Source organism: Plectropomus leopardus, chromosome 15 (genome assembly GCF_026936395.1).
Source record: "Plectropomus leopardus strain MGB_pleo_1.0 chromosome 15, ASM2693639v1, whole genome shotgun sequence".
Classification (NCBI taxonomy): Eukaryota; Metazoa; Chordata; class Actinopteri; order Perciformes; family Serranidae; genus Plectropomus; species Plectropomus leopardus.
This window is the reverse complement of record NC_142190.1, coordinates 19232277-19254966: the sequence shown is the minus strand read 5'-3', so window position 1 is coordinate 19254966 and position 22690 is coordinate 19232277. Positions and strand designations below refer to the sequence as shown.

The following is a 22690-nucleotide window of genomic DNA, read 5'->3' as shown; positions in this document are numbered from 1 at the left end:
CTTAAAATGAGAAATGCATTTTTTCATCTCATTCCTTTACTCAGGTCCTCAAGATGTGGGTTATGAATTGCTCTGTGCAAACTGAACATGCTCTAAAATAATTTCAGATTGTGTTCAGGGGAAATTAAGGGTCATCTTTACTTTAAAGAAAATCTGAAATGAGGAGATTTAGGGTAAGAGAGTAAAGGAGTGGGAGAAGTAGGGATTTTAGGAGAGTTGGTAAGGGAGAAATGATGTTACTCCTGTTTCCTTCGTTCCTTTTTTCTCCTTCACTGTTGTTTTTCACTTAGCCATTTTAACTCGTTTTCAGCTATAAAGACTTGCTGCTTTAATGGCTCTAAATTGAAAATGAAGGGTCTATGATTAATGTGACCTCCTGTTATCTAAATCTTTCTGCTGGCTTATAAAGTGCATGATTCTTGTTCATGCTCATTAAACTAGCCTGCTTATTTGATTAAAGGTTCAGTGTGAAGGATTTAGGGAGATAAACTGGCAGAAATTGAATATAATATTCTTAAGCATATTTTCATTTGTGTATAATCACCTGAAATAAGAATCGTTGCATTTTGTTTCCTTAGAAGGAAACTTTTTTAACCACATATGGAGCAGGTCCTCATCCTTGTTGATAGTGCAGATGGACAAATCAAAACTCTATTACGCTATTTGCATTTTTTGTTGGCCATTATAGTTCTCCTACATGCATGACGGGCGGGAGACGTTTCAGTTAGTTGCAGTCTGAAATCTCACCACTAGATGTCACTAAATCTTTCACACTAGACACATTGTAAATACCTTTGTTACGCCTTTGTTTATTTCACAATTCTAATGTTCATGTAATCATTTTCTTTTAGAAAGACTTTGCTGCATATCCACAATATAGTGTACATCTTTAGAAATCTGAAGTTTAATTCAGATACTCATTTTACTGCAACATGCCCATGCATGTAGCAAGAATATTGTTAAAAATACAACTGAAACATTTAGTCATGATGGAAACGATTACTCTGTACTTAAGGATGGACCTTTTAGTATGGCTTTTGGAGAAATAGGTACAATATGTTGGCCCTCTGAGACCAGACTTTGTGAGATTGTATCTTGAAGAAACATTGTGAATTTTTTGTTGATTTTATTGGACTGTTTCAAGTATTTTATTCTATTTTATTTTGGCCTCTATTGCTACATCTTTAGGGAAAAAAAGAAAATAAATTATAGTCATTATATGAACAGATGTTAGCTTCAGTCAGAGATGAACTTTAAGAGGTCATAGGATGTTTTTGCTCACAGCGTTGCTGGAACACTGTAATGATCTAATTGTATTACTGCAATTGCTAAATATTTATTTCGGTGGTCATAATTATGTGCATTTGCCACAGACCTTTGGATTTTGTATAATTACAGGCAATAACAATGTCTGTTTGTTTAATAATGTTCAGTAAAAAAAGAAACATTTAGTCATGAACATTTCCAGTCTTACATTTACATTGGCAGATAAAGCTTCATATCTTCATTCTGCATCTTCTTGAGTTGTTTAACTTTGCTGGTGTAATGCATAGACTGTACACATAATGAAGATAGTAACCATGACGTTATTCACTGGTTTTTGAACTTCTATACTGAAGCTTCCAGTTAGGCATTTCAACAGTCGTCATCTTGTTTTTTTGGGGACAGAATTGATAATATTTGGTTGAGAGGTTGGAGCTGTGGAGGAGAGAGAGGTGGATCTGACTCAGACTGTACAGATGCCATGTGTGGATTTCATTATGTGGATTCACTCTGTTCTAAAGTCAGTCTCAAGCTGCTATTTGATGGCTTTAATTTTTGGCTTAATTTTTCAGCCTTAGAGGTAGCTGCCTGGTGTAATGTCACATCTACATACATTGCTTCTTATAGAGGTACACGGTTCCAGCTATATAGCCGTCCTCTTGCTCTGACACCGCTCTCTCCCAGTCTCCAACCTCAGTGACCTCTACACAAGTCAAGAGCCCTTCATGCTCCATCTGCTTCAGCTCACACTCCAGGGCGACTTTGTATTCCACATTGTCCTCGTTATTTCTGGTTGTCATGCAAATGAAGCCACCTAGTGGAAACAGGTGAGAGTGCAGTGGTGGTTTCAAAATTCACCTACAGTGAGGGTACACTGAATCACAACTAAGAATCAAAACTGCAGTTGAGACAGTATCTCACCTGGTTTGGTGGACTTGCACATCTCTCTGACTACACCAACTGGGACCTGACCAACACTCAGCGCTCCAACGATCACGACAACATCAAACAAACCTGAAGAGAAGAGAGGCAGCGGAGTAAAGAAGATAAGAGAGTTTACAGTACTGCTGATGATAACACTAAGGATTAATAACATTAAAGCTTAACTATCATGTAAGATAAGAATTGTTTTTAACATAACTTTATATAGTTAGCTAAGTAATGCATGGGTCGGCAACCTTTTTGATATGAAGCGCCATTTATAAAACGTCTTCTTAATCAGTGTATCATATCAATAGAATGTCAATCTGTTGCATCTGAAAATGCTCCATAAAAACTTAAGCTCTGTCCTCACCTTTTGTAGTTTGAGGCGTTGGTTATAAGCACTATCTTGGTATGACTCCTAAACCATGACACTTTGTATCATTCTGTATCCCCTCTCTAAATTTGGATGTTTCTGAGCATCCCTGAATGCACCTGGAACTCTTCACGAGTTCCCTGCACGTTTTCAAAAACTCTACTCTACTGTATACTGAGTATGCCATTAGTTAGCTACGGTGTGTTGATGGTGGCATCTGTGCCCGAGGTTGCCAACGCCTGACCTACTGAATCACAGTGATGAATGGCCAATGTGAAATTATTTAAACCATTAATTTACCCCATTGGACAGGTAGTGGCCCCTCTCCGAGCATGGACTGCTTCAGGTCCTGGTACAACCCGCTCTGTCTGGCCCTCTCCAACATAGCTTTGCTTCCATCAATACCCCAAAATCGTCCAAATCCATGTCTCTTCATCTGCACAGCAAAAAGACATTTGGCTGTTTCAGGCCCTCTGGTCAAAGCAAACAAACACGAAACAAAAAACTGACAGTGATAAGGTCTGTGCTGTTCTAAATCACTACACCAAGACTGGAAAGGTTTTAATTAAAAGTTTTGATCCAGAAAAGGAAAAAAATATTTTATAGAAGCAAATATTTTTAAACATTCTTAGCAAAAAGAATGCTATAACTGTCCTGGAAATCAAAAAACCACCTTCTTTTTCAATGTGGTTGAGTAATGGGATGTTTATTACGCTTTATAAATTAAATTCTGTCTTAGATGGCTACTTATGGAGACCATTTATTGATCATTTTCAACCATTCCTTCAAGATTAATAATAAAAAACTCTGTCCTGTTTCAGAAATATGTATAATTTGTTCTTCTCAACTTTATCTGTAAGTATGCTGGTGCCTCTGTAACCACTGAGTTTATCCCATTTTGTCCATTTAATAACAATGTTTAACTCTAAGATTAGTCCCCCAACCCCATCCCTATTCTCTTTATTTATTTATTTTACCTGCTTATTTATCTTTTATGCTGGTTTTGGTTTGCTTGTTGTTGTTGTTTTCCCTTTGTGATTTTGTCCTCTTTTATCACTTTCTGAGGTGTGATGTTATAGCTACTGTACAAGAAAAAAACGTGGTGATTTGATATCATATCTAAATGCTGTGCTTGTTTTGCTTTCACAAATGAAAATATTCTGGGATGTCTTTAATTATGTCACTCTCGGAAGAAGCAAAGAAAAAAAAGGCTTTTGTCAAATATTAAATTATGACTGTGAGCATGCAGTTACTTCTTTTCATTCAGTTTGAACAGGATATAACAAAAGCAGGAGTTGGTTCTCTGTCTTTTTAGTTTACCTGTTTGGCCATCAGACCTGTACCACAGGCCAAATCCAAAACTGCAGCAGATTCACGGTCACCGCTGAAATGGGAGGAGATGCTGTCTGCAGCCAGACTTGGTGCACGGTACTCCAGAACTACCAGATCCTGTTCAAACCAGTTTTAAGAAAGAGCAGTGGCTTTTAGCATAGACAAACAAGGTGAGCATGAGCACTGCAGCACTACATTTGGCTAGATACAAAGAAATAAAAGCCATAAAACTACTGTATTTATAGTAGTAATTTAGAATCCAATCAACTGTAATTCTTTTTTAATATTCTAACATTCCGTCAAATGTGTTTTCGTTATATTTTAGGAAATTTCTAATTATTTTCAGTAATGTTAGAACAGTTTAACTTAGTCATGTTTTTAGACATCTTTCACGAGATCAGTACATTACCTTTTATTTAACAAGTCAAAAACGCTGCCAATATTTTACTGATATCACAATACTGTTCTTCAGTTATCTCACCTGTTCATAGTTCTCTGCCCAGGAGTTATAAAAGTTTATCTTTTCTGCTGGTGTGGTGCCTTTATGGGCTGATAAGACTGCTGCTTTCACTTTTTCAAATGTGTTAGTGGGAGCTGCCATTATATAAAAACCTGTTCAAAGAAAAACAACAGAGACCATATAGTCAAATGATAGTATTAATAACAGACAATCAACCATTTATTATAGATTATAAATCTAACATGTGAATGAAAATGATAGCTCAGTATGCTGATACCTTAGCTACAGATCTAACAAGATGATCACTTGCATCTTGGCTTGGATTTGGCCTTACAGTGATTTCTTTTGTGATATCGTGTTTAGACAAACCAATCTGAAAATATCTCCAACTCAGTTCTATGAAATCAATTGATAATTTTCTTAACAATTATATTAATCTAGACTGAACAAAAAGATTTAACACAATACTTTTGTTATGACTCCCAGTTTTCTCAGAAAGACTTTTTTCTAGCTCTAAGTTGATATATTTCTCTTGAATTTTGGCTGCAAGTTTGTTAAAAATCAGTGTTAGTGAGCACTTCTCTTCCAAGATAATCCATCCACCTGACAGGTGTGACATATCAAGATGCTGATTAAGAAGCATCATTACCACACAGGTGTGTAGGTCGCTGTAAAATGTGCAGTTTGATCACACAATGCCACACATGTGATTTAAAGTTGTGAGAAATGGGAGCAAAAACACAAGTGTAGCGTTTAAATGTTTGTTCAGTGTGGAAAATGTGCGAACTATTTAAAACACTGTGCAACTATTACAATGGAAGTCACATCTCTGTATAATTTACTTTTAGTAAAAGCATTTTTAAAGAAAACAAACTTTGATTTGCACTGTTTGGAGGGCAGGACTTGGCTGACCTCCCCCTATGCTGCTACTGTCAAAACACAAGCAATAAGCACACATGGCAGAGACAGTTAACCTGCAGCAGCGTCGCTGTTTTGTTTCGTGGCAGCTTGTTCTTCAGTCGGGTATGTAGACTAGTTAGTTCCCAGCTGTAATCCAAATGTAACAACACATAAAATGCTGTTATTTTGAATTAGGAGCTAAGTCTAACGTTATCAGGAAGCAGCAAGGCGAGGAGCTTACGTGGTTTCCTTGCTTTCCTGCTGCTGCATTCATGGCCACCATACTATCTGCCCTAACAACAACAATGAACAATAAAACAATCCCCAAAAGAAAAATACACATTAAAAAAATTATGACCGGCATTTTTTCTTCTACGGAATTGTGTTTTTTTTTGTGTGTGTGTGTAAATGATATTGAAACCACAGACCAGATTTTTTTTTATCATGTACTGTAATGTGGTGTAATATGTTGGCTTGACATTCACAAAAGTGTTAAACAACATTCAACAATATCTCTTCATTTCCAGCTTTTGTCCTCAGAAACAATATCACATTCGGTATTTCTCGAAAAACAAAAACTTTGTAATGCAATTCTGGCAAAATTTGTCATACAAGAGAACAACATCCTGAAATCATCCTCAACTTTATTTTTTCCTTAGTAGATTTAAACGTAGGAACATAAAATCGTAAAACTAATTAAAGAAATACAAGCAAAAAAGTTATATGACATTCTAGAAAAAAATCCCACTGTATACGACAACTGAGATACATTTGTAGGCTACCCCCCTATTCATTTCATTTTATTTTATTATTATTGTTTAATTTTTACCCTTTTGGTGAAATATTCTATTCAGAACTAACAGTTTAATGCCCTAATAATAATGATAATTTTGCGTTTCAGATTTTTCTGCTTTGGGTACTTAAAATTTTAATATTTTAAGTGCTTTCTTAATGAATATGTTACTTTTATTTAAGTAAAAGCTTCAATGCAGGACTTTTATTTGCATGCGTGTTTTTTAAAATATTGTAGTATTAATGCTTTTACTTACGTAAAGTATCTGAATACTTTTTTTCATCACTAGCAGGTTGCCATACTTGTTCTATACTTTTTTAATCAACAAAAAAAAACATAAACGTGTGTCAAGCCTATATTTCCGACAGTCATTGAAGGCATCATTTTTGCTTCCAAATTCATGCGCACGCGCAGTGGCGTTATCCCAGGCTGCTGTTCGTGTTCCCACCTGTAGAGTGACCGCGAGTCAAAACAAAAATCTTCTGGAAAGTCCTCTCGATAATGTTATAGCAAGCTAACCAGCTAAAGCGCGTTGCTACCGATACCGTGAGCGAAATTGTTTCCAGGTGTCTTTCGAAAAGCTTCAAAGTAAATCTGTTTCACGATGGAGATGCCTCAAAAGTTTCGCTCTTTCTACAACTTGTTTTGGTCCGTTTTCGTGGCATAGCTGGAAAGCTAACGCTGTCCAGTAATATCAGCTAGCTTAGCATTGGACTCCCCCTATAGAAAAAAGCCCAGCCTCCTCTGAGCCTTGTTGGACGGCAGAAGTCTGTAACTTTACTCGCCGGTAATGGGCCTTTTTTGTTTTTCAGCTGCATGTTTTATTGTTACTAAGGTGTAACTTTTTTCCTTTCTGTAAAACTGCTTCAACGTTAACTTCGCGTGGCTTGATAGATAATTCAGGCTCTAGCAACAGCTAAAGTCAACTGCCAGAGCTTACTGAGAAATGTTAAATTAAAGCTCCGTCCTTTTTATCACATCTATTACCGTAAAACTTTAATTAATAGCCCGGGCTAGTATTTGCTTAGCTCACTGATCTCTTTAAGCTTATATATGGACGGGTGTCTACATGGGAGAGGCTTTTAATTCCTTCACTCAAAACTGTTGCTCAGCAAATAGGGAAATACATTCAAATGATGTATTTAACCCTTTGAAACATGGGAAATTTGGTTTTTTAAAAATGTTTTAAATGATTTAGAAGCATGTAACTTAATAGCCTTTTTCTGCTTTTCAGCTGCATGCTTTATCATTGTTGTAGATGTAACTTGTTTTTATTTTCTGGAAAACTGCTTCAATATTGATTTCGTATTGCTTGATAGATAGTTCACAGCTCCAGTAACAACTAAAGTCAACTGCTATAACTTACTGTAGGAAGTTGTAATATAGCTCTGTCCATATAGTCACTTCTATTACCGTAAAACTTCAATGAACTATTTTTGCTTAAAGCATTGACCTCAATTGGCTTATATTTGGGACAGGCATTTATATGGGACAAGCTTTAAATCCCTTTCACTCAAAACTTGCTCAGCATAGATGAGAAATACAATCAAATTATTTATCTAACCATTTGAAACCTGGGCAAATTGGCTTTAAAAAAGAACAACATTTTTTCAGAAACATGGGAAGAAAATAATGAACAATAAAAGAAGAACTTGCCCAAATATAAGTAAGTTACCTAAAAATGTTCCTAAAAATCTTTAAAAAATGTAGAGAGAATGTAAAAAAAAAGCAAGAAATGACCTGAAAAAAAGTTTAAAATTATAACAATTCTGTAAAATAATTTATCATTTAAAATTATGATAATTATGAATATAGTTCACTGGACATGTTTTATTAGCTTTTTTTTTTTTTTTTTAAATAGTATTACTAATAATCTCTACTAATCTTTTTTTTTTGCATCTCTGCAAAGTGCCAGTAATACCGTCTTCCTTGGTGCTCATGGTGTCAGTGAAATTAACTGAATGATTGATCTTACCACTCTAATATTGTGAGTTGCATGCCCAACTGTCTGTATAGACAAAAGTTTAAACGTATATACGTATTTGTATGTGTTATCTAAGAAGCTAACTAAGGTTATCTCCAGCAGGCAGTTAACAACCCACTTTTATACATCCAAAGAACTTTTATAAAAAGCCCCTACCTACTAAACACCTGCTATGTAATTCATACTTAGCATGATACACATTTCTGTGTTTTGCATATGTGCTAGCCTGTATGCGCTTAGCATATTTTTATGTGTCAAATCTTCCATTTGTAATTCCTTGTACACAGTATAACTCACCTCTATACATTTTTTGTGTTTTCTGCCAATGCTGCTTACTGATGCTTTTTTGGAGTGACCCACACAACTAGTTATTATTATTCATATTTCTATAATCACTGTTATAGCAATGAATGCTATTATTGTTGTTGCTGTACATCTCTACCTCCCTGTCTTGGACGTTAAAGATCAAATTGAAATTGAATTGAAATGACTGTTTGCACAGCCCTCTGGGGCATGCTTGGTGTTGGGCTACTATGACTTGACTAATCTGCAAAGCACTTGTGGTATGAAATGTGCTATTTAAACACGTTTGCCTTGCCTTGTCTTTGCCATGTAAAATGCCATGTTTTGCTGTGAAATCAGTTTAACTCTAGTAATACTTAAGTTTTGTTCTTTTGTGCAGGTTTTTTGACAGCATCACCCTCAGCATGTCTATCCTAGGATTAAAGAAGAAACAACCAAAGACTTTCAAAGTCAAAGTTATCACCATGGATGCTGAAATGGAGTTCAGCTGTGAGGTATGGATTTATTTAGGCAACCTTTGAGGCTGAAATGATTCTTTTTCTAACTCTGAGTGCATTGTTCCATGTCTAGGTAGATTAATATCAACAAATGGTATGTTTTATCTGTTGTTAGCTCACATAATGTTAGCCAAAAGGGATTCACGCTCACTCAAGCTCGCTAAATACAGGTGTTAAGAAAAACTTGCATATTAAATATATTTTTTGCATAAGTCATCAAGTGAAGACTTTGAGATGCCCTATTTTTCTCCTTTGAAGTTTTAGCACCGGAAGACTTGAGTTGAGCGGGTACTAGCATGGGATGATACCAGCATGGCTTAGTCACAAACTGACTTACACACTTAAATTAATAACACAAATGAGGATATTGCAGGAGCTGCAAGTTGGTTACAACTCAATAAGCTCTCATCAAATGTTAAAAAATGTCATTACATTTGCATGAAGGGTAAGGAGGTATGATAGGGTTTATGTCAGAGCATCAGTAGATTGAAAAGAAATTTCTCAAGTGTCGTACCCTTGTGTTTTAGGCTTTTTAGTTGATGATAACTTAAATTTGGTAGAAAAAAAAGAACATTTTTGGTCATAAAAAAACTGAAGTCACAGGGGATCAACAGCAAACTACAAAGTTTTATAAATGTTTCTTTTTTATTAACTTTACAGTAACTTACATGTCTCTGTATCACGCACTGTTTTTTCAGGTGAAGTGGAAAGGTAAAGACCTGTTTGACCTGGTGTGTCGCACTGTTGGTTTGAGGGAGACCTGGTTTTTCGGACTCAGGTACACAGTAAAGGACACCTACGCCTGGCTGAAACCAGAGAAACGCGTGAGTGAACTAGTGAACTTGTCACTGTCAAAGTGGCTAATGAGCTTTAAAAACAACACCACTTGCACAATTTTCCAGGCGCTATGTGGTTAAAATGTTTTTCCCATTGCAGAGGATTTGTATGTGCTGGAGGTGAGGCTAATCTTGATTATAGGGCTGCAAATTATGATAGTGTTTCATTATCAGATAATTCATTTATCATTTTTCAAATAATTGTTTAGTCTACAGAGTGTTAGACCACATGTTAAAAAAAAACAAAACCCAAAACATCAAATTTATTCAGAGTCAAAGATGACATCTTTAAATTGCTTGTTTAATTCAACAAAAAATCCAAAACCAAAATGTATTTAATTTAAAATGATATAAAACAGCAAATCCTCACGCCAGAGATGCCGGGATGAGCTAATGTTTGCCATTTTTGCTTAATGAATTACTATTATATTTCATTGATTATTTAAATTCCTCATAAATTATAAGTACGTAGACCAATCAAGCAATTGATTGCCTAGTTGTTTAGTATGTTGCTGGTAACATATCACAAAGACTGTCATTTTGACGTGACATTATGGCTTCAGAGAAAGTCTAGTCTAATAAAAAATATTATTGTGAACCTTTTTTTTTTCTAAGGTGTTGGACCAGGAGGTTCCAAAGGACTCTCCCATAACATTTCATTTCCTGGCCAAATTCTTCCCAGAAAAAGTAGAAGAAGAGCTAGTCCAAGAGATAACTCAGCACCTCTTCTTCTTACAGGTAATCCAACTGATCACATTTCTTGTAAAATAATCTTTTATTCATTTTTGTATAAACTCTTTGAAAATGTTGCTGTTGGTTGTATTTTATATGTAGGTAGAATCCAGCTCCTTACTGTAGAAAACTGAATGAAAAATGTTCACTTGGTTCAATACATGTTCCTACCTGTCTTCTTTTATAGGTGAAAAAACAGATATTAGATGAAGAGATATTCTGTTCCCCTGAAGCGTCTGTTCTGTTGGCATCATATGCTGTTCAGGCCAAGGTAAGAAAGCCATGCATGGTCCCTTACTATTATTTGCTGCACCTGCAGTATGTTTGTCCTGCCTGTTTCTCAAAACACATGTTGTCCGTTTTAGTCAAGCTTAAATTCATAGTTAATGCTTTATGCGAATACGCTTGAAAAGAAAATGTTTTGATAAGCTTTATGCAAAGATGCACTCTGTGTATGGGCACAACAGCACAGATGGTAGAAAGTATAAAAATACATTTGGGTACTTATTTTAATCCTCAAAGGAAGATGCGAGGTGACTTATTTAAAGAGCAGATCTATGTGATGATGCAATAATATGTTTAATTTTCTGTTAGTCTTGCACATATTATAGGATTTAATGGTCTAACGTGTAGGATCGAGTGGCATCTAGCAGTGAGATTTTTGAATGCAACCAACTGAAACTTCTTCTGGGTACCAACCATGTAGGAGAACTGTGGTGGCCAATGCGGAAATACAGTACATATGCCCTATCTGGAGCCAGTGTTCGATTTGTCCGTTCTAGGCTACTGTAGAACCAACATGACATCTCTGAGGACCCCCTCTGTATTTTGATAAAACACCTTATTCTAATGTTAGAAAAATAAAGTAAAGCTTCTTAGTTTCAGGTGAACTATTTAAAACAAAGTTATTATTTACCATTTCTGCCAATAGATGCCCCTAAATCCTACTAGAGCTCTGATCTGGCCTAAAAAAATCAGGCATGACCCTACATGAACCCACACAGTTTCTGTCCAAGCCCGGCCCGAGCCTGAACCTCAGCTGCAGTTTTGGGCCCAAGACCCAATTAAAAAATCTGAATTTGTGCTGTAATAATAGGACTATTCTATATTGCATTTTTATATTATAAAATATACATTTTTTGATATTAAAACAAGTATAACAAGCGAAGGGCTAGTGTGTTTTCTCGCACCACTTCTTCTTCTCTTCTCTCTGTTATTATTCTGTCATCTTGTGCATGACAGGTTTGGCAGAACGGGCTTTGCATCGCAGTGCATCTAGAACGCACAGCGATCCATGGTGATGCAGTGCTCAGATGATGATCACCACTCTACGCTGCATGTTACGCACATCTCTCCCACTCCTGGGGAGGCAAAAGCAAACACTGCCAACCAAGCCGCCTTGCAGCCCTCTTTCTCTTTCTCTTGTTTTCTGCCCATCTCTCGTGCACTCTCTCTCTCTCTCTCTCTCTCTACCCAGGTTCTTGCTTCGTTGTTCTGTCACTTTCCCCCTCTCTCTCCCCTCTTTCTCTCTCTTTCCCCCTTGATTTAGTCCATTAAAACTCCTGCCAAAGGACCATGTAAGCACAAGACAGCTCTCTATAGTTTCATAAAATAACTAGATGAATAAGCATTTAATGGGCAAGAACCAGGCCCACTCAGGCCCAAGGGAATAGTGAGAAATTACCCTCCAGCTCAGCCAGAACCTGGTGGGTCAGGTTAGGCTCAGTCCCATTAAGACCCATTATGTTTTGCAATTGTGCACCAGTAACACCCACGTTTCTTTCTTTTTCTTTTCTTGTTTTCTACCGTCTCCCCCTCAATCACAGTACGGTGACTATGACCCAAACTTTCACAAGCCAGGCTTCCTGGCACAAGATGAGCTTTTGCCGAAAAGAGTAAGTATACTGCACAATGTGTATTTTTCACTCTTGTTGTTCACATATAGTGTCTGTATTGTAGGTCTACTTTATTGTCTACTTTACATATATGTGTGTATACACAGTAGTGCCGCTCGATTTGGTAAAAATGCGCAATTGCAATTATACTGAACAATATTGTGATTTGTGATTACGATAAAATAATAAATGATATCATGAGTCTACCTTCTTGCTTACAAAGGAAAATGCTGAGAATATTAACAGTTTTAAAGTGTGTATTTCTCAACTCAAAACATACAAAAATTAAGTAGAATGAGAAAAATACAAAACCTTAAGTTTTTACAGTACTGTTTTCAAAATAACTTAATATTTTCCAAAAAAAGTAAGTTTTTCCATTAACTGGCGAAAGTTTTCTTCTTGGCTTTGGCTGCGGTTATGTAATCGCACAGCCTGAAATTGCAATTGCAATTGCATCAATCATGCAGCATTAATACACAGTATATAATGTCTTTCCTATGGTCCTGTATGGTATCCCAGGTTTTGATGCAATACCAAATGACAGCAGACATGTGGGAGGAGAAGATTACCGCTTGGTATGCAGAGCACAGAGGCATCGCCAGGTAGGCCAGCACAAGCAGGGCTCCTGAAATCCAGCATCTAAAGAGAAATTAACACCTTAATAATAGGGATGTCACGATTTCAGTTCTAAATTGAAAATTGGTCATAAGAGTTTTCAATTTTGATGCAAAGCAGGATTTCCACCCCCAACCTGCTTATTTGCATGTGTTTAAAGGGAAAAAAACAGCACGTCAAAGATAACACAGCATAGCTTACTGCAATTTTCCAGACACCGTGGCCATTGCTGGAGACGATGGAGAGACTCGTCTATCGTACTGCTTCAAAAAAGTCAGCAGTGTGGCATAATTTTGCCTTCCCTTTAAGTTATGTAAACAACCAATGTGTTGTTGACCTGAAAACTGCAGTATGTAGGCTATGGTAGTGAAGTGGAAGGGAAGCAAGGAGGGCTTTTGCCTTTGAGGAAACTCAAGCTGTTGTTTTAAAGTACCCTTCTGCCCTCTAGTGGCTTTTTGTTTTGGTCCTAGATGATTGGGGGGGAAAAGTGTCTATTCATTTCAGTAAGCTATTTAACTGTAACCATATAGCCTTAGTGCAATCCAAATTTAGCACTTTTAAAAACAGTAACAGTGGACCAAAGTGCTGTACAATTCAAAAACAGCACAAAAAAACTACAAAAAAACAGACAGTAAAAAAATAAAATAACTAATTATAAAATCTGAAAAAAACACCATATAAAGAATGCAGTAGGAACACAAAGACAAGCTTAAAAGACCAAAGGACAATAACATGTAGAAGCTACACTCATAGTGGGTTAAAAATCATGAAAATGTGTTTTAAGAGGGAATTTCAAAGCAGGCAGTGTTAGTGTTAGTCTTGAGACAGCCAGGAGCAACTCGTCAGCAGACCTCAATAACCTTAGGGGGATGTACAACTGTAAAAAGTCAAGAGAGATAATATTGGATGCTATTTAATACTTCGTAAGTAAACAATAAAATCTTAAATGTGTGGTACATTAAAAAAAAAGTTAGTTATATCACGCTTGATACTATGGCACGTGGCCTATCTTTTTTAAAGAAGAATTTGTAAATGTAAATGACAGACTTCAGGGCATAAAACTAATGATCTGTTAATCTTTACAAATTAAGACTCGGTCTAACCAAGACATAGCCATCAATGCTTAAAAAATATTGAAATTGAAATTGAAAGTAATGGCGACCTTAAAGTCACTTCAGGTCTTACATTTGGAAAACCGTGACACCCCTACTATACAAAAGCTGTAGTCTTAGATTCTGTAGTTTGAGTGTAATACATGTGTAAACCTTTTCTTCCTTGTTTTTCTACACCATCCGTACAGGGATGAGGCTGAGATGGAATACTTAAAAATTGCTCAGGACCTTGAGATGTACGGTGTCAGCTACTTTGCCATCACTGTGAGTGCCTCGATAAAGTATTTTGAAAAAAAAAACAACCTTAAGCATTATCTCCATGCTGGTTTACATTTCTGTTTTACACATCACACTGACAGCAAAATAAGAGGGACACAGACCTGTTACTAGGAGTGGATGCTCAGGGTCTTCACATCTACAGCCCCAACAGCAAACTCAACCCAAACAAATCCTTTCCTTGGAGCGGCATCCGCAACATCTCTTACAGTGAAAAGGAGGTAATGGAAGCAGTGGACTCTCTTTTCCGATTTTTTTAATTACGCCACTCTGTTTTTTTTTTTGTTTGTTTGTTCAACTGTATGGAAATTCCACAACCATAAAGATTTTCGTAGGAAAATATGCAGAATATTTATATATTTTTTTACGATATGTACCGTGCCACACTCAACAACAATACAACTGCCAATACATTAAGACTGCGACTAACAGTTATTTTCATCATTGATTAATCTGCTCATTATTTTCAGGAGTGATCCATTAATCTTTATTTCAATAAAATGTCAGAAAACAGCAAAAAATATTTTTTTCAGAGCCTTTAAATGGAACATTTTATTGGACCAACAGTTTAAATTTATCAGTTTATTATCAGGTATGAAAAAAAAGCATCAAATTCTCACATTTACAAAGCAGAAAAACCCCAAAATGTTAGCCTTCTTTCTTTAAAAATGCCCTAAATTGTATCAATTGATGTTCATAACAGTTTCCAATGAATTTTTCTGTCTAATAAGTAATTATTACAGCTCGACAGTACACACAGCTGTTTTTTTTGAACCTGCGGTCAGTATGGAAATTTCCTCTCTAACCCGTTAGCTGTATTGTTGTAAAGGCATCAGAGCTGTGCTGCTTTCTGAAACAATGCTAAAACAAAATTAGAGTCAGTCGTGCAGGATAACTGAACTTTATTTTTTTCATTTCTCATGTTGCAGTTCACAATCAAACCCCTCGATAAAAAGAAAGATGTTTTCAAGTTCTACTCGTCTCAGCTGCGCGTCAACAAGCTGGTTGGTTTGCCTCTTTAACGTGTAAATGTTCAACTATAAATATGCTAGATGAGAGTTATTAGAAGTAAGATATTGCTGTTATGTATCACCTGTGTCTTTAGATCCTGCAGTTGTGCATCGGTAACCACGATCTATTCATGAGGAGGAGGAAGGTGGACTCCATTGAAGTGCAACAGATGAAGGCTCAAGCGAAAGAGGAGAAGGCCCGCAAGAAGGTCAGCGCGCTCTCAGCTCCACCGTAACAATGAGGATAACAGATAAAACGTGATGTACACGATGCATACATAATCATTGTTGATTGTTTAGAGTTAAATTGTGTTTCCTCGACTCCATCTAGATGGAGCGTCAAATCCTGGCACGGGAAAAACAGATGAGAGAGGAAGCGGAACGGGCAAAAGAAGAAATGGAACGAAGACTTTTCCAGCTGCAGGACGAGGCACGACTGGCCAACGAGGCACTGGTGAGGCCTTCATATACTTGACATGAGATAATTGTTGAATCTTCCGGACTATTGGGTGAGCTCCTGTCTGGGCAACAAGCTTTACATTTCTGTTTTTATTAGATTTTACAGAGACAGATTACTTATTCACACTCAGCCCTAAACTCTTACACAACTCAACTGGTATTAGCTGGTTAATCGCTTTTTAAATGTTATAATGCATTTTCTCTAGCTGCGATCTGAAGAGACAGCAGACCTGCTGGCAGAGAAGGCCCAGATTGCTGAGGAGGAGGCCAAGCTGTTGGCCCACAAGGCTGCAGAAGCTGAGCAGGACAGGCAGAGGTTAGAGGTCACCGCCATGAAGACCAAGGAGGAGAAAAGGCTGATGGAGCAGAAGATGAGGGAGGCAGAGCAGCTGGCTGTCAAACTGGTGGAGCAGTCAGAGAGGAGGTCTGGACCCAATGACAGCTTTTCTATCGACCAAATCACTGTGACGTCGCACTAACAACCAAAGTCACTTCCGGGTAGAAGACTGGCTCATAACCAGTCTAAATATAGATTAAGATATAGAGTTAAACACGGTGGTCCGACCTATCTGACGTTTCTGCTGTGATTATTTATGAACTGTTATGTTTTGCAGACGTCTTTAGTAAAACAAATCTACTGACAGAGAAGCCAAGCAATGTGCTGCCGTGGATGGGGCTGCAGCAAAACATACTTCAGTTTAAGTGTACACTATATTTGAATATTAGCATCACTGAACCTTACGAAATAGCAGATCGAGGCAGTGGTAGACCTGCAGCTCTGCGGTTTGGTGGAGTAAAATGACTGTTTTTCTCAATGGACTCAGGTGTTTTTGATAAAACTGCCTCAAATCCCTCTCGCTAAGGGCTGTCACACTGCAAGTTAAAGCTGTGAAAATATCCTAAATACAGTGCATGCTGAAACTAATATTGATCTTTTTTGGGTGGCTTAAAACTAATTTTTTAAACTACATTTAAATTTTAATTTCATTTTTTTTAAACTACATTTAAAAAATGAAATTGAAATGTGTCCTTAAATCCTGCTACATCTTTGGAGTCAAAAGAGGAGTTTGGTAGTCTCACAGCCAGGGTGTCAGGCTGGGTACCACCCAAGCCGGAGTTTTCTCAGTGCCTTTTAATTATATGTATGTGATGTGGTAGTTTTCTACCCAGAAGTTATTGTAAGTAAACTTTGTGATTCAGTCTATATGCATGACATTTATCTTACTTTTCAATGTAAGCCATTATTAGTTATCATTACATTCTATCTCTCTGTTTGTCCAGAATAAGTTAAAATCACTTAGGTATTCTGTTTACTATATATTAATAACACGATTAGTGTTTTCCTCCACCCTTGAAGTAACCAAAACCTCTGGTTCCAGGTTGAAGGAGGCAGATCATCTGAAACAGGACCTGACCGAGGCAAAGGACGCTGAGAGGAGAGCCAAACAAAAGCTGCTGGAGATCACCAAAACAACATACCCTGTATGGTGATGATGCTAGTGCTGCTAGAATAGACTTGGGCGGTATCTATTTTCTTCGTACCTTCCTGAAATTTCACCGGAGTATACAGTATATGACAGTATTTGTGTGTAGTGCAAACGAACATCTTCTGAATTCAAGATTATCTTTCACCAAATTAAAACTAACTCAGCTGCCGCATCAACTCATCATAAGAGCACTTCATTAAAACAGGACACAAACAAAATGAAACTCACCAAAACTGTCCTACCACCGGCAGTCACAGTGTTTGACGCACAATGCATCCTCAATACAGCATCTCTGTATTAGTTTAATAAAAGGATGAGTGTCTGTAGTTTTGAAAAGTATTTCTAAATACTCGGCTACAACGTAACATCAAGATACCACCCGAGCCTAGATTAAAAGTTTGTTTTTAATGAATCTCTGACTTATAAATATTAGTTGTTACAGTGCAGTCACTTTATTAATCCCCAATATGTGATGTTTAGTGCATTTAAGGAGTTAGTTTTTGAGGAGACTATTTTCATCATACGAGCAGCCAAGTTCACACAAGAAAAGAGTCGCTGTAATTCAGCTCAAAACGCTGAAATATAAGCATGAAAGTAATGTGTGCAACCTCCAACTGTTTGTAAGTGTTAAATTATATGTTGGATTTAGTAGATAAAAAGTTTGCTTTCATTTTGAGTTGTTGCTCGGAATAAGAGCAACAACTCAAGTAGTAGCAACTAGTTACAGAGCCATACAAAATATATCATTTGCAAAAAGTTAGGCTTCATATCAATTGAAATTTTTGCTATCGTAAAACCACTGACTTGACATCCGTTTTCCTGGGTTCCAGCTCATAGCAGCCTACTCCACTCCTGCTCCCCCTGCTCCTCCTGAAGCAGCCGACTTTGCCTATGAATCTGCATCTACGCGCCTCGACTTCAAGGACTCTGACATGAAAAGGTTGTCTATGGAGATCGAGAGAGAGAGGTGAGTTTAAATTCCCTTGTAACAACACTGACAGACAGTTCAGATCTGCTTGTGTACGATGTGTTGTCACGCATCAATGCAGGCTGGAGTACATGGAGAAGAGTAAACACCTGCAGGACCAGCTGAAGGAACTGAAGACGGAGATCGAGTCTCTGAAGCTGGAGGAGCAGCAGCAGCAAGCTGGCATCTACGGCCTCCGCAGTGAGGCGAGGGGATTCATCCAGGAGCCCGTCTACATACCTCACAGCAACGTACGTGTCATCACTTCTTAAGATCTTCATCTTGGTGTTATTATTACTTATATTATTAGTTTTACTGGTGATTGGTTACCTGTCCGATTGTCTAATAGAGTGTATGAACCAGTGAATCCAACTAATACTATAAAGTGTTTCCCGTCTGTGTACTGTTTCATAATAATAGGTTAATGTGCACACCGTAGCCGACTGACTGCAGCATGTGTCATTGTAATACATTATAGTAGTTTTTTTTTTGACAGCGCTAAGAATTTATCTTATCATAATGGTTCTTATAAACCTGAAGCACAAACATTCTCCCCTATACATAAACAAATATAACTTGAGCCAACAGTATAAAGGGCACCCATTGTGAATATTTTGCAGTGGGGTGACAAAACATTTAAAATACGGAGCATGTGAAGTTTGTTAGGGTTGCTGTTCACATTTGAATTGATACTGTAAAGATACCTAGAACTGGTTCCCAACAATACCTTTGTTCAGTAATTTAATTACTTTGTGTAATACTAAAAATGTAAATGTAAAAAAATGTAGTTTCTGAGCAAGCTGCAGACATTACGCGGCTTCGCTCTCTCCCTCTCTCCCTCTGCGCTGGTCAACCACTGATTCTGCTCCCCTGTTTTCTCATCAAACGTAGAGCTAAGTCTGTCTGTCTGTCTTTGTGTGGTGTGTGTGTGTGTGTGTGTGTGTGTGTTTGTCTGCTTGTCTCTTGCCTTCTGTTTAGACACACAATTAACAAATATTCGGAATAAGTATGTAATATCAAAAACACAGTTGATACTAGCAATATCACAAAAGAGGGGCTGCTGCTGTACTGATAATCAGCACGGTTGTCATTCAGTGGCCTCATGCTCAAGATAATCAGTACAATAGCACCACCTCCAGTGTGATATTGCTTTTATACAACAGTTCAGAGTGCCTTTTTTTAACGGTAAAAAGCAGCAATAGATAATGATTTGCTACTTTGTGTAGGTCTACATATTACTTCTTTGTATCATGTACATTTCATTTTTAAATGTGTTTCCATTTATTGTACAGCCAGTTAATGGATCTGTTGACAGTTTCTTAGATGGTATACATGTTGTGCTCATGGGTTAACGGCTTAATCAGTACATTGAGATGCCTTCCTGTGTAATATTAGCATAACAGGAGATTTGCATTGAAGCATACGGGCTCCTTCGTGCTCCTTTGTCCTTTTCTGAAGATCTAACTCAAATTTTATTTGTGGAAATACGTTGCTCTTTGCGTTACAAAGTGTGTTATCGCCCTCAATGTTGGCTAATTAATGGTTAATGTAATTAACGGCTCAGAACACCTGTAAAATGAAGTGATACATGCAAAGTTGACAGTCACAGTGCTGTTATACTCTATATCGGCACTCACAGCATGACTCTTGTCCAATCAATTTGCTCGGTCGGAACTAACTGTTGTATAATAGAAAATAGACCAGATGCCGAAACTATCACTGCAGATCAGCTCTGCAGTGATACTCTCAGCTTGCTTGGAAACTGACTGGCTTACAGGTTGTCGGGCACTTCCACCTCCTGTCCAAACTTGGCATTCTCACCCAGATGTACTCTCAGATGCCCAAATTTGGCAGATTGGTTTAGCGTGCATCTGTACTTGGTTCACACTTGTAACTACCGAGTTCGCGGCCCCACCCTAAATACTATTAATTGCATCTGTAGTGACAGTTATATAACAGCACACATAATTTTTGTCTTTGAGTTTCTTATCGCACCATGAATGCAGATGTCTTAGCACTGATTTTTAGCCACCTTTGCTCTCTCAAACTGCTTACACTTGTGTTGTTTTGCAGCGAAACTCTGCATACATGTCTCAGATGGCCTTCTTTGAAGAAGTGTGATCCTGCAAGATGGGGAAGGAGCGCACCAGCTGTTGTGACTCAATACTTTCTCAAAATGTCCGGTTCATTTTTTACCTGGCTGAAACTAACAGACACTCACACACACTTTGTGCTTTTGAAAGACTTTAAAACTGTCCTCAACAACAAACAGCCACTTCTGGCTCCCTGCACAGGTTGTCGTGCAGATTGTTCCACCTGCTACACTACAGTGCCTTTCACATTTCTTTTTATATATATAATGAACACATTAATGTGTGTATCTAACAGATTCAGGACATGGTGCTGATGATGGATGTATGAATGAGTTGCTGATGGCTTTTTTGTGGTTTTAAGGGATACTTTGCAGTAAGTTGGTCAGATATAATATCATAACTTAATGACGAGTCATACATTAGTGCCTTGACAACATTTTGGGATAGGGATTGAGGTCAAAATTACTCACAAGCCAGCTTTAGGCGAAGTTCCTGCTTTAGATGTAATAAGGTAAATTATCTTATCTGAGGGGAAATTCTTCAAAGTTATGAATATCAAATTGATTTTGTGAATATGGTTATTGTCTTTCAAACCAGCAAAGTGTTTGTCAAACTTTAGAAATTAGAACATCAAAGAAACCAAAATGCCCAAATTTCAGGTTATGTATTAACCAAGCTTTTGTTGATAACACCAGAGACAACTCGTGATCAATGATATGCAATGTGGGAATAAGCATAGTGATCTTGTGCATAAAAGTAATTTATAAAAATAACAATTGCAACTTACAGAACAGTCCAAGCAGACATGTGCTGGGACAGTCTCTACACGTGACACTCCATAAAAATGTTAAACGTGGTGTTTGATCTGTGATTTGGCCTTTCACTTGTGTTGGTTTGCTGTTTCTCTTACTTGGTTCGTGAATTGCCTTTACTGATAGCAGCAGTCAGGTGCCTTTATTGTTTCTAATGCCTCTTTGTGCTATTTAATAGAAATGTAGAATACAGTTACAAGCTTGTTCTCTGCCATTTCAAGTTTTTATATTTTGTACTCTAGACTGTTGATGTGCCTTGAACTTTATTTTTTACTATGATGATTTGAGTTACTAAGGTTTAATTTGGTATCATTGTGCTCATGTTTCATAGCTGTGAGTTTATTTTGGGGGTTGATGTCGTGCCCTGACCGGATTGACAGACCAGCAGACTGATGGCTTTTCTGTTTCTTTTTTTGTCTTTTTTCTCAGCTCATGTCCTTCTCAGGGTTAGTGTTGGAGACAATCACTGCATGTAGAATCTAATTGTTTAACCCCTGAGATGAACAGTATCCATTAATGTTTACCTTTTTAAGCAGGCTATTTTCGTCAAATAGTTGTTCAAATGGTTTCTGACAGCAGTGTGTGCACAGCATTTCACATATATAAAGGTGGGTAATCTGAGTGGGCCTTTATTGTGCCATACTCCTCATTACATTGTTAAAAAGGGAGAGGCTGAATGCCAAATGTTCAGCCAGAAATTCTGCATTTTTTAAAATTTGGACCGGCCTGTCAGACTGAACAGTGACAAACGCTTGGTTCATAATTGCCCTCATGATTGGGTTATAAATGAGTATTGCTAACCTTGGTCTTGCCTAAATGGCATTGTCTCATATAACCCGGTGGAAGTGTTCTTTTTTTATCAACAGCGTGCTTAAGTGCTTCAATTTTCTTCTTGAACTTTATTTATTTGTGCTATAAATGCTTAAATAACATCATCATACCCCTTTTCTTGAGCTCTATCATTGTTGAGGAATTTACTGTTTGTTTTTCTAGAATGGGATTTTTCTGCCAAATTTTAGCCCAGTGTTGAAAAATGATTTTCACCTAGAACAATTTTATACCTTAAGGAATGCCTTTTTATTTTGAAGTGACAAAAATCTTAAAATTTCACATTCACATCAAAGTTGTGTCAATGATTTTTTTTTTTTTTTTTGCTCATCAAGTTATCTTATGCATATCATTTCATTACAACACTGATTACAAAACAAAGTCTCTGCTTTGCCTGATGTTTGCACAAACAGTAGTGATCTCATAGGCAGTGATTTAATCTTTCTTGCCTCCAAATGTGTCAATAAAATGCAGTCATCGTAACTACAGAACAAAGGCCACATAATTGTCTATTTTTTATTTCAATAATAATCGATTTAAACAATACAACATTCCAAGAAACTCATAATCTGCCTTTGTGCATTTGGAGATATGTATCAAAATACACATATTTAGACACAGTCCTAATATCTGTGTTGACTCCATGGTTACAGGCTTGTATTCCCTATGGCAGGGAAATAACGTTTTCCAGTGAGAAAAAGTTGAGTACTGCATTTAGGGGGTATGGTCTTAAAAGATA

At 37.2% G+C, this 22690-nt stretch overlaps 2 protein-coding genes across 4 annotated transcripts; one reads left to right on the top strand and one right to left on the bottom strand.

Annotated features, from left to right (window-relative positions):
* Nucleotides 1–1402: 1402 nt before the first annotated feature.
* mettl27 (methyltransferase like 27) lies at nt 1403–5546 on the bottom strand. 3 transcript variants are annotated; one of them, XM_042498601.2, is made up of 7 exons: nt 5494–5546; nt 5327–5399; nt 4374–4504; nt 3881–4009; nt 2861–2996; nt 2185–2277; nt 1403–2077 (listed from the first exon to the last, which is right to left on the bottom strand). In XM_042498601.2, the coding sequence occupies exons 3-7, from the start codon at nt 4491–4493 to the stop codon at nt 1869–1871; spliced, it is 687 nt and encodes a 228-aa protein (XP_042354535.2). In that variant the 5' UTR covers nt 4494–4504; nt 5327–5399; nt 5494–5546; the 3' UTR covers nt 1403–1868. The 3 variants fall into 3 exon arrangements, with proteins under 3 accessions (XP_042354535.2, XP_087944409.1, XP_042354536.2); XM_088088283.1 differs by lacking the exons at nt 5327–5399; nt 5494–5546 and adding an exon at nt 4821–4933; XM_042498602.2 differs by lacking the exons at nt 5327–5399; nt 5494–5546 and adding an exon at nt 4630–4886.
* A 929-nt stretch (nt 5547–6475) lies between these two features.
* Nucleotides 6476–22446, top strand: nf2b (NF2, moesin-ezrin-radixin like (MERLIN) tumor suppressor b). The gene is made up of 17 exons (XM_042498597.2): nt 6476–6832; nt 8712–8826; nt 9528–9653; nt 10281–10403; nt 10585–10668; nt 12224–12292; nt 12812–12894; nt 14208–14283; nt 14379–14516; nt 15225–15299; nt 15401–15514; nt 15637–15759; nt 15971–16188; nt 17144–17246; nt 18082–18218; nt 18301–18469; nt 20292–22446. The coding sequence occupies exons 2-17, from the start codon at nt 8737–8739 to the stop codon at nt 20337–20339; spliced, it is 1776 nt and encodes a 591-aa protein (XP_042354531.1). The 5' UTR covers nt 6476–6832; nt 8712–8736; the 3' UTR covers nt 20340–22446.
* Nucleotides 22447–22690: the final 244 nt, after the last annotated feature.

What these genes read in the sequence shown, in the direction of transcription:
- mettl27 (XM_042498601.2), bottom strand. Translation starts at nt 4,493, where the DNA reads ATGGCAGCTCCCACTAACACATTTGAAAAAGTGAAAGCAGCAGTCTTA. An exon ending in GGGCAGAGAACTATGAACAG is followed by an intron (nt 4,010 to 4,373) that starts GTGAGATAACTG and finishes TGGTTTGAACAG; the next exon opens with GATCTGGTAGTTCTGGAGTA. An exon ending in CAGGTCTGATGGCCAAACAG is followed by an intron (nt 2,997 to 3,880) that starts GTAAACTAAAAA and finishes TTTGCTGTGCAG; the next exon opens with ATGAAGAGACATGGATTTGG.
- nf2b (XM_042498597.2), top strand. Translation starts at nt 8,737, where the DNA reads ATGTCTATCCTAGGATTAAAGAAGAAACAACCAAAGACTTTCAAAGTC. An exon ending in GGCTGAAACCAGAGAAACGC is followed by an intron (nt 9,654 to 10,280) that starts GTGAGTGAACTA and finishes TTTTTTTCTAAG; the next exon opens with GTGTTGGACCAGGAGGTTCC. An exon ending in ATGGAGATCGAGAGAGAGAG is followed by an intron (nt 18,219 to 18,300) that starts GTGAGTTTAAAT and finishes GCATCAATGCAG; the next exon opens with GCTGGAGTACATGGAGAAGA.